The sequence below is a fragment of the Mus pahari genome, chromosome 12, assembly GCF_900095145.1.
Source record: "Mus pahari chromosome 12, PAHARI_EIJ_v1.1, whole genome shotgun sequence".
NCBI lineage: Eukaryota > Metazoa > Chordata > Mammalia > Rodentia > Muridae > Mus > Mus pahari.
The window spans coordinates 85,279,685-85,295,533 of NC_034601.1; the positions used below are offsets into that span (position 1 = coordinate 85,279,685).

At 47.7% G+C, this 15,849-nt stretch overlaps 1 protein-coding gene across 5 annotated transcripts in view; it reads right to left on the reverse strand.

Moving 5' to 3' along the window:
• The window catches only part of Hlcs (holocarboxylase synthetase), a 171,824-nt gene that overhangs the window by 96,191 nt on the left and 59,784 nt on the right, over positions 1-15,849 (reverse strand). For all 5 annotated transcript variants that reach the window (XM_029544594.1, XM_029544591.1, XM_029544593.1 and 2 more), the window contains one exon: positions 8,773-9,044. In XM_029544594.1, coding sequence (XP_029400454.1) covers positions 8,773-9,044 — 272 coding nt within the window. The remainder of the gene's footprint in view (positions 1-8,772; positions 9,045-15,849) is intronic.

Below are 15,849 nucleotides of genomic sequence, written 5' to 3' on the forward strand. Positions count from 1 at the left end.
TAGCTGTCTTCAGACACTCCAGAAGAGGGAGTCAGATCTTGTTACGGATGATTATGAGCCACCATGTGGTTGCTGGGATTTGAACTCCGGACCTTTGGAAGAGCAGTCGGGTGCTCTTACCCACTGAGCCATCTCACCAGCCCTGTCCCTGACTCTCTTGCCTACTTGTGGGATCCTTTCCTCCTACTGGCTGCCTTGTCCAGCCTAGATGTGATGGTATGTGCTGGGTCTTACTGTAATAACTGTGGTGGGTTGATGTCCCTGGGAGACCTGATCTTTTCTGAGGAGAGGCAGAGGTGGGGAGGAAGAGACTGGGGTGGGCGTGGTGGGAGGGGAAACTGTGTTTGGGATGTGATATATGAGAGAAGAATAAAAAGAAAGAATTGCAATATTAGACATTCTTAAGCCATAGATAGATACAGCATAGCCCTCTCACCTTACAAACAAGGAAGCTGGCCCAGACAGACTGAGAGAGTCATCTTGTACCCCAGGTTGTCAAAAGGACATGAGAGGGTGGTTGTAGCCCACGTTTTCCAGGCTGTTAACAGGGCCACCTGCCCCACCAGGCACTTTGGGTTTTGGGTAAATGCTGCACACATACACACACATTCTCCAGCTCCAAACTGTGAGAACTCCGCTACCATTCCGGTGACCTCTGGAACCCACAGGCAGGACTAAGCTCCCATCCTCTCTGGACTCCCAGCCTCTCTTCCTGCTCCCTGTGCCCTTCCCACAGCTTAGGAGAAACCCCTCTGCCAGCCACTGACCTCACCTTTCTCCTTGCTAATTTGAATACTCTTCAGGGAGTGCTAGCACTTTGTCTAAACTGAAAATGATGAATGACTTCTTGTACAACACAGAAAATATGTGGCTTTGGGCTCTCCAAGTGACAGAATACCCTCCATACAGAAACAGACCTCTCTGTCCCCAAGGTGTGCCCGTGTATAAGAACCTGTTAAGGGCAGGTGAGAACCACGAAGCTCTTGCTCCAAAACAGGTGTTTTATTTGAAAGAAAAACAAAGGTTCTGAATAAGCCTTAAAGCAAACTCAGGGAAGAGAAGTGAGGAGAGGCAGCCTAACAAACAGGGGAAATAGCTGCTTCGTTACCCAACACGATATTACGGTTATTTTTTCTTTACACATTTACAGGGTTTTAATACAATGCATTTCTAAACCCACCCACCGCTCGGCCTCTGTCTCCACACCGCATGGACACAGGTGAGTGAGTGGTCACGCCTCCGAGAACACACTCCTGAACACGCCATTCTAAACCTGTCTAAACTGTTTCCAGTTAGGACTCGTGTTAACCCCTAAACCAATGTTTGAGAAGTTTTTCTTATCACATGTGTCTGACTGCACCAGACCTGTAGACCTACTCACAGCCTTCTAGGGCAGTAAGCTCACAGCCTTCCCTGGCAGTAGGCTCAGGCTCGCCACACAGTGATGTTTCCACCTAGGTTGTACAATCAGATCTCATTCTGGTCAGAAATCATGTTAAGCATTAAAGAAAAACTCTAAACAAATGTACATATATTCCGGGTCTTGCTTGTTCTCAGTTTCCACGTGAATGGCTGTGTGTACTCTCCAAGAACGGAATGTGATCATCTTGGTTACAGACAAACAAATTGAACGACTGCCGACCAACCTTCCACTTTCACACCACACGCCCTCCCAGCAAAGGGCCAAGCACGCAGCTACCTTCCTAGTGGCATGAACAGGCACCGATGAACCCGACATTTTCACAACGGGAAGTAATGAAATCTGGCCCGGGCCCCAGTAGCCAAACATCCCTGGCTGACTTGCCAGGACTTAGCCAGATGTCTAGTGAGCATATCCTGGTTGGCCCAGGTCAGGTCGTGGGCCTGTTACTATGGGCTAACTCCAGAGAAAACATTTCTAGCCACCAGAGGGGTTCAGGTCACTTGTAAATGGCAGCCACCTCTGTAGCTTCTTTCTCTAAGATGAACGTGAGCTACAAGGACGAGGTTATCCTCCTTATTAGCTGTTTCTTTCTCTCTCTCTCTCTCTCTCTTGGTTTTTTGAGACAGGGTTTCTCTGTATAGCCCTGGATGTCCCGGAACTCACTTTGTAGACCAGGCTGGCCTCGAACTCAGAAATCCGCTTGCCTCTGCCTCCCAAGTGCTGGGATTAAAGGCATGCGCCACCACGCACGGCTGTTTCTCTTTTTTAAAGACTTATTTATTTCATGTGATTACACTGTCGCTGTCTTCAAACACACCAGAAGAGAGCATCAGATCCCATAACAGATGGTTGTGAGCCACCATGTGGGTGCTGGGATTTGAACTCGGGACCTCTGGAAGCGCAGTCAGTGCTCTTAACCGCTGAGCCATCTCTCCAGCCCTTGGCTGTTTCTCTTTTTTTTCTTTCCTTTTACTTCTTTCTTTCCTTTATGTGAGATGGGGTATCACATAGCCTAGGCTAGCCTTAAACTCACCATGTAACTGTGATCTTGAACTACCTGCACTGTGGTTACAGGTGTGTGAGACCACATCCGGTTTATACAGTCCTGGTAATTAAGTACAAGGACTACCACTAACTGGTACCTGTGTCCTGCTGGAGCTCACAAGGAGTGGCTGAGCTTTAAATAAAACCAAGCAAATGACTGCTGAGTACACAATGCACAGAAGGAAATAGTGTAGATGAAGTTACCCATTTGCTAGGGGCTAATGGTCTAACACACAGCTCTTCAGCTATCTGGAAACACTGAAGCCACACAAAATTTGGCAACAGTAAAAGGTCCCTGAATACACTATGAACCAAGATTAACTCAGAATCAAACACCCAGTGGGCCCAAGGTGTTTCTGTCAGGACTCAGCTTGGTTCACCCTGCAATGTCACAGTGGACATGGTTCTGAACATATTCCTCTTCGCCATGTGCACGCACACCACCACAGCACAGAACTCCGGCAACTGCTGGGGGGGGGGGGCATGTCTCGGCTTTGACACTAGCATATTGTATTTGACATAACATATTATGAATTGCAGTGGTACATACAGACGTTTCTACTCTTAAAGAAACACAGTAGATTAATTATGAAAACCAAGGCTTTTTATATTTGCCTGCCATCCTCAGATCTCAGCAAGTATCAGTTTGAAATTTTTTTAACATATTGCATTTACCTATTTGTCACGCATGTTTGTGTGGCGTCTAGGCACGTGGAAGTTAGAGGACATCATGAAGGAGCCAGTGCTCTCTGCCTGGGATGGGGGCTGCGGGCTGCGGGGATCGCATTCGGTCGTCAGGCTTGGAAGCAATGTCCGCCATGCACTGAGCCATCTTGGCAGGCCTCGGATTAGTCTATCTTTTGATTGTGTTAGAATGTCTGGTTCGAAACTTTCTATTTGAGTTGAGCCGCATTTGAAAACATTGTTCTGAGGATTTCAACCTGGAATTAGGACAGAACTTCCAGCCATCTCTGAACTGGCCCTGAGCATACTCTGTCTTTTTGTGTTTAAGAAAACAGTGTTCTCGGCACTGATGACTATAGAATCAGAGTATCAATCAACTGTGAAAATAGGTCCTACAGTATCAAACATCAGCCAAAATCTGTCTCTTTTGTAAAAACAAATAAGCCTATCATGATTCTCATTGGTGGGCATGTTTTCTTTTGTATTAAATCAACAGTAAAATTATATGCATACTAAGGAATTGTTTTTGGATATCTTGCTTTATGATTTATTCTTAGTAAATGCTTAATTCGCATTGATATACTTAAATACCTGGAGCTGCACTGAAATCCCCTGTTGGAAAGGGGCCTGCATAGGAAAAGTGGAAGCAACCTGATCTAGGATGTGCTGGGCCCATCATCCCAGAACAACCCAACCCACCGCAAGATCTGCCCCGGGTGCAGATGGAGAGAGGCTCAATGCTGGAGCGAGGCACCCAAGGCAACCGCACAGCTTCAGCAAAGACTTCACGCCACTGCCTGAAGGTCTCAGACCCTGCCAAGAGGCTCAGACCCCACCACTGAGAGTATTCAGAAGGTCGGCTATGACCTGAGAAGTTTCAACAACACTGCCCTAGACCTTGCTGGGCTGAGCACCTTGCCTCCCCTGAGGAGTCTGCTGCCTTGGTTGTGGGTTACGTTCACCAGCACTCTCTGGTACAGCAAAGGTCGGGTGTGCCAGGTTCAGTGGTGCACTCTTCTGTGTGTCTTCCCCTTCCCTGCAGTGATGGTGCGAGGAGGCGGGGCCTGTGTGAGGATGAGGTTACATGGTGGGGCTTTAGGATGCGGTTGGTGCTTTAAAGAAGGGGCTCTGAGGAATGTTCTCACCTACTCCCACCATCTGAAGGCAGCTATGTGCAACTCATAGCAGGATGGGTCCTCACCAGGACCTGACCCCCAGGGCATCCTGGTCTCTCACTTCCAGCCTCCAGCAAGGAGGAGCAAAGCTCTTTTCTCATCTGCCTGCCGCCCCTACACACTGACTCCAGTACCAAGATGTGAGAAACCTGGAAAGTACACTCCAGTGAAATGTCACCCAAACAGCACATACTGTGACCATTAAACGGTCACTGTCACAGTGAGAGGTAAGTCCTGCCTCTAGAACTCTTACAGGTTCCATGCTTGTCACTTGGACATTTGGATCCCAGCCTCACATGAACACAGTGCTGGGGAGGTGGAGATGAACAGACCCTGCGGCTCACGGATCAGGGAGTCTAGCTGATCCCACAGGCTCCCAGGCTCAGTGAGAGGCCCTGTCTTGAGAAAATGGTGGAGAGCAATTGAGGAAAACAGTGTGTCAACCTCTGGCCTCCATGTGTACACACTCATACGCTCACATGAACACATGCACATACATAGTAACACAGACATACAAACACAACGATGAAGCTTCGAGACTACTGAAAGCGGGCGTGGAGATATCTCTAAGAGAAAAGCAGCCCCTGAAGTAATTCAACCTGAGTAGCCGGCATGTGAGGGGTTAACTTACTCAGGTGTCGAACTGGATCAGCCAAATAAAATTCCTGGAGAACTTGCCAGAATAACCCTTCAGTCGTGACAGTGCAGAAGTCAAATGCTGGAACTGTACTCTAAACTTTAATTTGGAGGTAAACATTCAAATAAGGCCAAACCCTGCAATCATTTTCACTTCTAAAGTACTAAATTGCCCCCCCTTTTTTAAAAATCTCACATTAATTATTCCAAAGCAATCAACTTCCTAAAGCCCTTTTATTTCACAATTACACTAATATCCCATTAGTTTGGGACACTTACCAACAAGTTTGCTCTCCGCCTGTTACCTGTGTGCACATTAAGAGTATGCAGATAACACAACACGGCATTAATATGTAAAACGCCAACAAAAGCCATCTGGAAAGCTAATGAATAATCAAGGGATTTCGAATTAAACGACAGGATTTTCCCTTAGAATCTTTAGGACAACACTGTCAAGTCCAATCTATTCGCCCGGCCTCCAGAATCAATTTTTCAAACGCTCTGACAGCTCTAATGGCTTCCACCTGTGTCTCCCGCCCGAGTCTTGACTGGCATGCTACCAGCCGGGGTGGGAATGGAGACAAAGCCGCCTATTAGGATCCGGCTGGTTCTCCACTGTGAGGTCACTCAGCCATTAAATTAGTTCCAGCCCAATTCTTGTCCTCTCAGGCTTGGACTTGAGAGGAGGGGTGCAGGGCGGAGAGAGTTCCTGGAGCAGCTTCGGAAGGGGAGAGGAAAGGGAGGAGAGGGTTAAGACTGGCTAGAGAGGCGAGCGAGCATAAGGCTGAGGAGCCAGGCTGGCCCCCAACTTTGAAGTCCAAAATACTCTTTCCAAAATTGACTGTGGCCATTCTCATTAATGTGATCACTTCCCTCCAAAGAAAAAAAAATTTTTTTTCATAAAAAATCTGGAAACAGGATCTCACTCTGTAGCCCAGGTTGACCTGGAACACATGTAGACTAAGCTAGCCTTGAATTCATGGTAATCCTCCTGCCTCAACCTCCTCAGTGCTGGGATTACAGACATGAGTTACTATACATGATGTCCAAAAGCAGATCTTCAAGATTCTTATGGAATTGCTTTTTTCTTTTCCCTCTGTAGGAGAGTCAACTGTCTCTCAAACGTTCCCCCCTCCTTAACATGATCCACAAAACCTCTGTCCCTCTAAACACACAGGCGGTTACTTAGAAACAGCAATCATGCCCAGTGACAGCTCTGACATGGGAACACTTAGGTCAGATGAAGCTGGTGAAGGTGCCAGGGCAGCTTCTGATGTTCAATGTCCCTGTCCTCACAGCTCAGGGAGGGGATGCCGCCAAGGTCCCAGAGCCATTGGAGATGCTGTCATGGCCCCAACACTTTCCCCATCAACTACCAGCCTTCTAACCGCAGTCAGTAAGCAGTAACTGCACAAAAGACGCTCGGTGACCCCCGGAAGCATCAGCGTTGTCTCTACTGTGCCCTCGGTGACCCCCGGAAGCATCAGCGTTGTCTCTACTGTGCCCCCTTCCAGACCAAGAGCAGCAGTACATCTTAAGAACTATACTGTCACCAGAGTCCTTTATTGGGACTCTGTGGGAACCTGTCCTGAGGCAAAGGTAGTTTAAACTCGTGGACACAATGCCTGGCTTATTTCATATGGTGCTGTAGGCAAACATGAAAAATCCAGGGATTTAAACAGTGGTAATTAAACATTAAATAGGAAAATCAAAAGTATTCTTTATACGGATAAAAAATACCCTGACTCTTGGCAAGTCCACCGAGCACTCAAATACAGAGTTAGTTTCTGCTCAGCTGGCTCAGTCCAGGATGGCTTCACAAGTAAGTCATTTCAGTATCTGACAGAGACTTGGCCTAAGTCAATCAAGAAAGAGTCTATGACTCACAGAAAAGACAATTCCAAAAATAACAATGATTCATGATTTGGTTACCCCGTGATCAAGGGCTCTGTGGCCTTAGGCTGTCCTCACAAGCAGGCTGGCCCCTCATCTTGCCAGTAAACAGAACGCACAGGCTCCCTAGATACCCCATCAAAGAGAGCACTTGGGGGTGCTTCTCCGGTGACGGTGATGGTCCTGTGCCTATCCACACCTAGACTGCACCACATTTGCAGACGGCTCCCTGGCCCAGCTGTAGGACGTGACCACAGAACACTCGGAGATTCGCTGGGCCAGACACGGCCAGGATCCCGTATCTTGGGACGCTACCCAACAGCTGAGCTAACTGAACGTAGAAAATAGCACAGAAAGAAAAACAAAGGCCTCTGGACTCCCACAGAGCCAGCAACACAGACCTGCGCATCCAGAAGACTCTTTCCTTACAACAGAGCCGGGTAAAACTCATGGTCAGAAAGGTAAGCCAGAGAAAATGACCTGTCCAACCCAAGAAATAGGACAGTGTGGCCAACTCTAATGACTGCAGACGCATTGCCCACAGATCAAGTGTTTACTTTTTGTTTTTGGAAGAGAGAGCCATATGCCCTTTGACTGCCTCTACTAATCAATAAGCAATTCTTAGCTTCCTATTGCTCCAACTCCTAGAGTCATAGGGCTGGGACAGAAGGTGAACTTCCAGATGAACCCTGTGTCACACCCAGAGGCTCCCAGCATCTCCTGCTGCAGCTAGGTGGTTGGTTACATGTGGGCTTTGCTTCAGCACAGGGGTTGCATGGGCTGTGCTGTACCGTGGTTATGTGGACCTTGCTGCTGCGTGGTGGTCGCATGGGCTTTGCAGCGAAAGCAAAAATACAATGAGTGCCAACGCATTTGTCAGGTAAGAACTCTCTGAATCACTCTAGATTTATAGTAAAACAAAGGTGCCTTTAAAGATAGTAAAAAAGCAACCAAAAAAAGCTACAGTTTCCTAAAGAGTCACTGTCTCAGGCTGGAGCGATAGCTCAGCAGTTAAGAGCACTGGGCTGGTCTTCCAGAGGTCCTGCATTTAATTCCCAGCAACCACATGGTGGCTCACAATCGTCTATAGCAGGATCTGGCACCCTCCTCTGGTGTGCATGAGGACAGAGCACTCCTATACAAGTGACTTCAAATCCTGTGGACATTGGGGCTTCAACATATCCACAACACAGGAGTTCAGCTACTTTTCTTAGACCTAAACACTGCCACAAAGACTTCTGCCACCACGTCTGTCCACTACTTTAGAAATGACCAGTTGGAGATGAAGAGGGAGATAAAATAAATAAATAAATAAATGACCAGTTGGATCCACAGACCTCATGGGGAAATTGCTCCGCTGGTGAAGATTCTGCCATACAAACAGAAGTACCTGATTTTGGCTCTACAGCAGCAATGTAGAGAAGCTGGGTGTTTTAACTCTAGAGGCCACAGAATAGAAATAGAAATAGAAATGAAAGCTTAGCATAAGAATGAATTTCAAACATCCAAATGGGATGAGAGAGAGCTCAGCGAATGGCTGGCAAGGACCATTTGCAAAGCACAAGGTCTCAACGTATTTCCATTTAACCCAGTTATGTGTCACCCTGCAGAATGCCCTAGATTAAATGTTTCACACTGATTACTACACAAAGGAAACGGTCACCTGGCCATGGCCACCTGTTGCACTATTTTTCATAATTTCCTTCAAGGACGTTTTGAAATGGCTGATTAAAGGAATAACACCAGCCAGAAAAGCCCGCATGTAAAACATAAGCTCAGATCCAAGCACTTCTTTATAGAAGGGCAGGACTTCCTTCTATAACCCCTCATTCACATGATGGGCAGGCCTGTCCCCTCTGCCAGGGTACAGAGAACAGACATCAGTGGACACCTCAGCCAGGCCTGACTGGAACTCACCCATCCAGGAGACTCATAGTCGTGGAGGTCACTTCTGCAAACAGAATCACTTTCCCGAGGCTCGTGGTCTGCAGATTCTGTCGATAGGTCTCTAGGCTGAAGTGCTCTGACGAAAAGGCTTCCGGGTCGGTGACCACGGGGATGGAAGACGGGGTGATCTCCGCTTCAGATGTATAGGAGGAAACAAACTGAAGGGAGAGCTTCCTGGATTTAACGATTCCTTCAGGATCCGCGTGCCTTCCGAGCCACCGCATAAACGGATCCTGGGTTTCCTGGGTCGTAAGAAGCGGAACAGACTTATGATTTGAGGTTTAATCCACTGACAGTGCTGTTTCCTGAAGGTTATGCGGGGTGACTTAGGTACTTCCTAAGTCCTAACAGATGAACAGAGTTGGTACATCTGAACCCACACAACATAACAGACCAAGTAATGTGGTTTCAATTCTGTCTCCCAGAGCTCACACATTAGAAACTTAATTCCCAAATTCATGCATTAATGGTATTTTGGGATGAGACTTTTGAGGTATGACTGAGTCAAGGGGTCTTTGCCCTCTCAAATGGATTAATCTATTAGTGGATTACTGGGTCACTGAGTAAGTTAGTTATCACGAAAGTAGGTCAGGTCTGTAATAAAAGCTAAGGTAGCCAGCCACCTTTTAGGAGCCTCTTGCTATTTGATATCCACAGCACTCCCTACGGACTCTGCAGAGTCCTCTGTCACCATCAAAGAGGCCTTCACTCAGTGACACTCACACACGCACACACACAATGCATACACGCACACACATGGGGGGGGAGAGGAAGACAGGAAGGGAGGGAGGGAGGGAGGGAGGCTTTACAGTGTGATCCGTTCAGAGTCAGGCTCAGCCATCTATTTGTGTCAGAGTTCCATGATGCTCCCACAGTGAAGAAATCAACACATTTCCCAGAATACACCCGTGTCACTATGCAATGCTTGACTGCAATGACATCATTTGTATTTATCATGGAGAAGGGATTCCAGAAGAACAGGGCAGATGCTCCAAGAAGGCAAGTATGGAGACAGCGAGAAAAGGGAAAAGATCTGGAAGACCAGAGGGGCCGAGGAGGGGAAGGGGCAGAGAGACAGTGGAGTCACCTGGGAAGCAACAGGAAGCCCTTACAGGATGAAGCGACTCTGTTGGAACAGGGTCCCTGCCCTGACTTCTGGGTGGAGCTGACTGAAGGGAAGAAGCAAATGGAGAAGGAGTGAGGCCACAGGCTGAAGCTGCATGTCAGCACACACAGTGAGAACATGCTCTCGGCGCAGGCTAGCATTTGCTAGCAGGTCATACTTGGGATGTTATCAAAATGGGGAGGCCAGGCTCAGCGAGATGGCTTAGTGGGAAAAGGTTCTTCCCAACAAGTCTGACAACTGGAGTTTAATTCCTGGAACCCACACAAAGGTAGAAAAGAGACTAACGTCACAAAGGTGTCCTCTGACCTCCACACACATGCTGTATATGCACAAATGCACGTGCATACACACATACATAAATATTCACAGATATGCATACATACACAAACATATACACACATACATGATATGATCATCATGTATACACACACAGATACACACACATATACACAATCATCATGTATGCACACATACACACATACAGATACACATACACATATGTACAGATACACACATATATACATACAGATATACACACAGAGATACACACATATACAAACATATACACACACATACATACACACATACAAACATACAGATATATATAAACAAACCTATACACACATACACGATACAATCATCATGTATACACATACAGATACACACACATACACACACATATAAACAATCATGTATACACACATACACACAGAGATATACACACAGAGATACACACACATACAGATATACACACATACACAAACACAGATGCACACACAAACAATCATCATCATGTACACACAGAATAGTAATAAGCATATAATATTTTAAGTGGGGAGATCACATGTGAGCGCAAGATTTCTGGTCTAGACACTCTGAAGGACAGCTGTTACCAGCTGACATCCAGAGACCTGGTGTGGGAGGAGCTGAGGGTCAGCATGGCTGTGCTCCTTTGAGGGGCGACTGGAATTACAGCAGAGTTCAGTTAATGAATTCAGAATTTCATTCACAGTGAAATAAGCAGTAGAGGATGTGCGAGCCAGGAGCCCAGGGGAGAGGGCAATGTAGGTCCAAATCCGGGGACCACGAGATGCAGATGATAACTGAAAGCCAGAAGACAGCAGAAGATAATGAAGATGTGGTGTGTGTTAAAAGAAAAGGTTGTAAATGGACTGAATTCATTCTCTGAGGTCTGGTAACAAGGGCCACACAACAGGGGGCTATACAGGACAGCAATGGAACATAGGCCACTGGTCAAATCAAGGTGAGGCAGAACCAGGCTCCCTCTGAAGGCTTACTTCATTGTGACTGTGTCGTGGTTCTCAGTGAGATCATGTTGAGAGGTGAGATCTTTCAGAGGAGATTCGTTCAAGGCTTTGGGAGCTCCACACAAACCTCCCCTCTATTCTACCACCAACCATGAACAGGAAACTGTAAGTGTGTTTGCAAGAAGTATAAACATTTCCACCAGTTTGTTGCAAACCGGTCAGCTGTGTTCTTTCAGATGCACTCAGATGACAACAATGACTCAGCAATAAAAATGATGACCTACTCATGTATAAACATGTAATGACTCTCAAAAACAGCACCAATCAAAGAGTATGACAGTCTAGGGAAATGGTAATGTGTTTGCCTTGCAAGAATGAGAATTCCCAGAGCCCACCTTAAGGAAGCTGGGTGTGGTGGTGCAGACTCAGTACTCACTAGAATCCCTAATCTCACTGCTGGGGTGGGAAACACAGGTACATTCCTAGGGCTCCATGGCCAGCTGTTCTCACTATTTGGCAACATCCAGGGGAGCAAGAGACCCTGCCTCAAAAAAAGAAAAGAGAAGAAAGGTGTGGAGGTGGAGGTGGGTCTCACCAATGACCTCTGCATGCACACACACACATGCACCTGAACATGTGCAAACATGCACACACATAGTAAGACAAATATGTACAACAGGATCCCCTTTAGGCAACATTTCAGAAAGGCCAGGCTGACAGTCCAGTGGTAGAGGGCAGAAGTGTGTGTGATGTGGGGGGTGGGGGTGACATGAGGCTGGGCTCGGGGACGAGAGCTCAGGAGAACACAGAGAGACCGGAACAGAGAAATGGGCTGCACAACAACCTTTCGTCAAACTGTACACCAGAGTACAAATCATACCTAAATAAAATTGATTAAAAAAAAATCAAATGGCCGCAATCTTAAAGATGCGCAAAAAAACGAGCCCCCGATCATTAGTATTCAAAAGCACATCATGGGGGCTTGCTTGCGCTAGTGTGAACACTCAGAGCGGCAATCTGGTAAACACAGTAACTTGAGTGCAGCTAAGATGGGGACCTCATGCTAACTGTCCCTCTAGAGCCACAACCCCCCCCAACCCGCTGTCCATCTGACAAATCAACATTGGATTAAAAGTATTATTACCGTCTGCGATTGTTTTCTGAAGTTTCACTTCCCAATCTATAAGGCTTTTTATCTCAGAGACACATTTGGCTCATGATAAATAGATTAGTCCTGCTTTGGTCACAACATCTGCAATTGCTAGGCAACCAGAAGCGGGCAAATCAGAAAACGAGTCATCAAAGACAAGGCACGCAAGCCCTTTTTATGGGTGTCTGGTTCTTAAATACTTCAGGGAACAGGAACAAATGTATGTCTACCTCCATGGAATGTATGTGAAACAACCCAATTCTTCTTCCTCTTTTTAAAATCTACTCAATTAAAAAAAAAAGTAAAATGTTTAAGCTTTAAGTCCATCTTGCTGACCTATGACCCCAGCCCCAGTAAAAAATGTACAGAGCACCTACACAACAATGTCACAGTGACACTGTATGAGATGAAGCAGCCCTGCAGGAAGTCCTAATCCAGGCAGGCAAGCGAGCATGAAGTGTGCTGTCCACCTCGCTGGCTGTGCCAGTGTGAAGAGTTCTGTCTTCCCAGGAAAGCAACTCTTTGACAACAGCCTCCCTAAAGTGGGGTGTCCTGAAGACAAAGGAATGAAGCCCTGCTGGGGCACAGCTGGAGAAAGGGCAGGGACCCCCAAATCACCACCGTTAACACACAGTGTCTCCACTAACCCCTCTCCTCTCACTGGGGGAATGGAAGGTTCAGGCTCTGTGATTACTGATCTTGGATACAGGATGGTTGAGATGTGCAGGGCAGGGTCTTACTATGTTTTGTTTTGTTAAGATGGGGTCTTACTATGTAGCCCTGGCTGTGCTCGAGTCCACATGTAGACCACCTTAAACTCACAGAGTGCTGGAATTAAAGGCATGCACCACGATACCCAGATCCTCTACAGTTCCTGAAAAGAAATGTTGATTTAACGTTTGTCTCCTACTCAAGACCATGAAAAAAAACTTCTCTCTGGCCAGGAGCAATGGTGCCCAACTTTGATCCTGGCACTGGGAGGCAGAGGCAGGTAGATCTCTGTGAGTTCAAGGCTGGTCGTTGCTACACAGGGAGACCCTGCCTTCATGCCACTCCTAAAAGTCCCGAACAACGATAACAAGCTTCACTCTCAAACTGAATTAGTGCCTCCCTCCCCCACAACTGAATCAAAAGTCGTAGGACGGACGTGGTCTGGGCTCTTAACTACTCAGAAATTACCACGCTCCTTCCTTCCTTCCTTCCTTCCTTCCTTCCTTCCTTCCTTCCCTCCTTCCTTCCTTCCTTCCTTCCTACCCAGCCTTGCAGGATGCACTGAAGGCAGACAAGCAAAGACGTGAGCACAGGCTACAGTGTCCTGGAAGGCCGTGCACGAGGCTCTTGGCGGCTGAGCTTCAGGAAGATGTAGCCCCTGCGCTAATATGAGAGAGAACAGAGTGGGATTTTTAACGTTCTCACCCAGCAGTGGTGGCGCACACCTTTAGTCCCAGCACCCTGGAGGCAGGTAGGCGGCTCTATCTGTGAGTTTGAGGTCAGCCTGGTCTACAGAGTGAGTTCCATGATGGCCAGGGCTGCGAAGAGAAACCCTGTCTCGAAAACACACAACCAAAACGAACAAGAAGATTTCACTTCTCCCTTCCTGGAATCTGGAGCACCAAAAATCCGGGAATAGTGAAGGGAATTTTCACAGCAACGGATGGCAATGACTAAGATAGGGCACTCCAGTAGTATGGTCCCTCCAGAGAACAGGCCAGCAAAGGGCTCACGGTGGCAGGAAAACGACATCCTGCTACACAGAACGGCCCCTTTGACAGCTCCTAACCAATCACTGATTGGGAAAGAAGCGAGACCCACAGGAGTGTCCAACCAGGGACTGGCTGACCACAGCAGAGTCTGCTCCCGAGGGCAGCTTTAGAAGATGAGTCTGAGGAGTTCCTTTTTGCTGGCCTGTGGTGGACTCCATGTAAATTGGAGGCTAATAAACCAACTGTGCGTTCTATGGGAGGAAACCGCCCAGTTCCTCCTATTAGTAGTATTTTAAACACTGCATAGCCACTGGTAATTGCACACAGCCCGGTATCCATCAGGATGCAGGCACACCGCACAGGGCTGTCAAAGGGTAGCACTAAGGATCCTGTCCGCCTGGCTCAGTCCTAACTCCATTAAAGGCTGGGATTATGCTCAGAGCGCTCTCCAGGCGAACTCTGACTCCAAGCGCCAACACCAATCCGAGCAGGTTCCGCGATGTGTGAGGAGCATCTGCAAACACCTGTGCAGCTCCTCACCTGACGTCCCCAAGCCAGCTGCTGCTGTCCCAGCCACATGGGCCACGTCTGATACCTGCAGAGTCTTCCTTACAGGGAGGTCTCGGTTCCCAGATCAGGTTCCCAAGGTGCTGCCTCGGCTCAGGAGCTCAGTCACCAACCCCCACACAACAGGGACGACTCCCAGCTCCAGCCGCCTCACCAGCCTGCTGGACAAACCACGCACACATACCCCTCCTGAGTAATAGTGACGGACTCTTAGCCCCTGGAACATAAGCCAAAATAAACTTTTCCTTCTGTAAGTTACCTTGGTCATGGTGTCTTATCACAGCGACAGAAAAGTAACTCAAACAGCCACCGTCTCCCGTGCTCCTGCTCCATCCCAAGCACTGCCCTGGGTAATTCAAACCAGAGGACGTCTCTGTGTGCCTTGGACCTCCCAGTGGGCAGGAAAGACCACCTAAGAAACCCAAGGTGGTTTAGGACGTCATCCCGCGCCCCCACTGAAAGCATCCGGAGGAGTCTCTAAGAGAGCTCCACTCAGCAGGGTGTGTTGGCGCCACGAGAGAGGCAGAGGCAGGTGGGTCTCTGTGAGTTTGAAGCCAGCCTGGTCTACAGAGTTAGTTCCAGAACGGGAGGGTTCCTGGAAGGTGGGGGAGGGGGGGAAGAAGAGAGGGGGATTGGGAGAGGGAGAGAGAGTGGGGAGAATGAGAACAAACTCTAGGTAAAACCAGATTCTTGGCTTTGCCACTGAAAATTCAAGACAAGTCAGTATTGAGCAGAGTTGAAGTTTATTAAAAATCAATAGTTTGTGTCTGTTTGCACATAATACGCATGTACATTATAAAACGTGTGAGTTTGTGTGTGTGATTGTGACACACCTTTGCCATAGCAGACGCTTGAAGACAGCCCCTTGTCCTTCTACTACATTTGGGACAGGATCTCTTGTTTGACACATACCAGGCTGGCTGGCCCTGCAAACTCCCAGCACCCTCTGGTGTCTGCCTCTCACCTCATTACAGGAAGAATAGAACTAGATTACATGGACTCTGGGATTTGAGCCCAGGCCCTCCATTTGCACAGCAGGAATTTCATGCATAGAGCCATCTCCCCACCCCTGAGAGACCTGTTTAACATATAAGAAAAGGAGTTATTAGAAAGATGTTCTGAAGCCGGGTGTGGTGGTGCACGCCTTTAATCCCAGCACTTGGGAGGCAGAGGCAGGTGGATTTCTGGGTTCGAGGCCAGCCTGGTCTACAGAGTGAGTTCCAGGACAGCCAG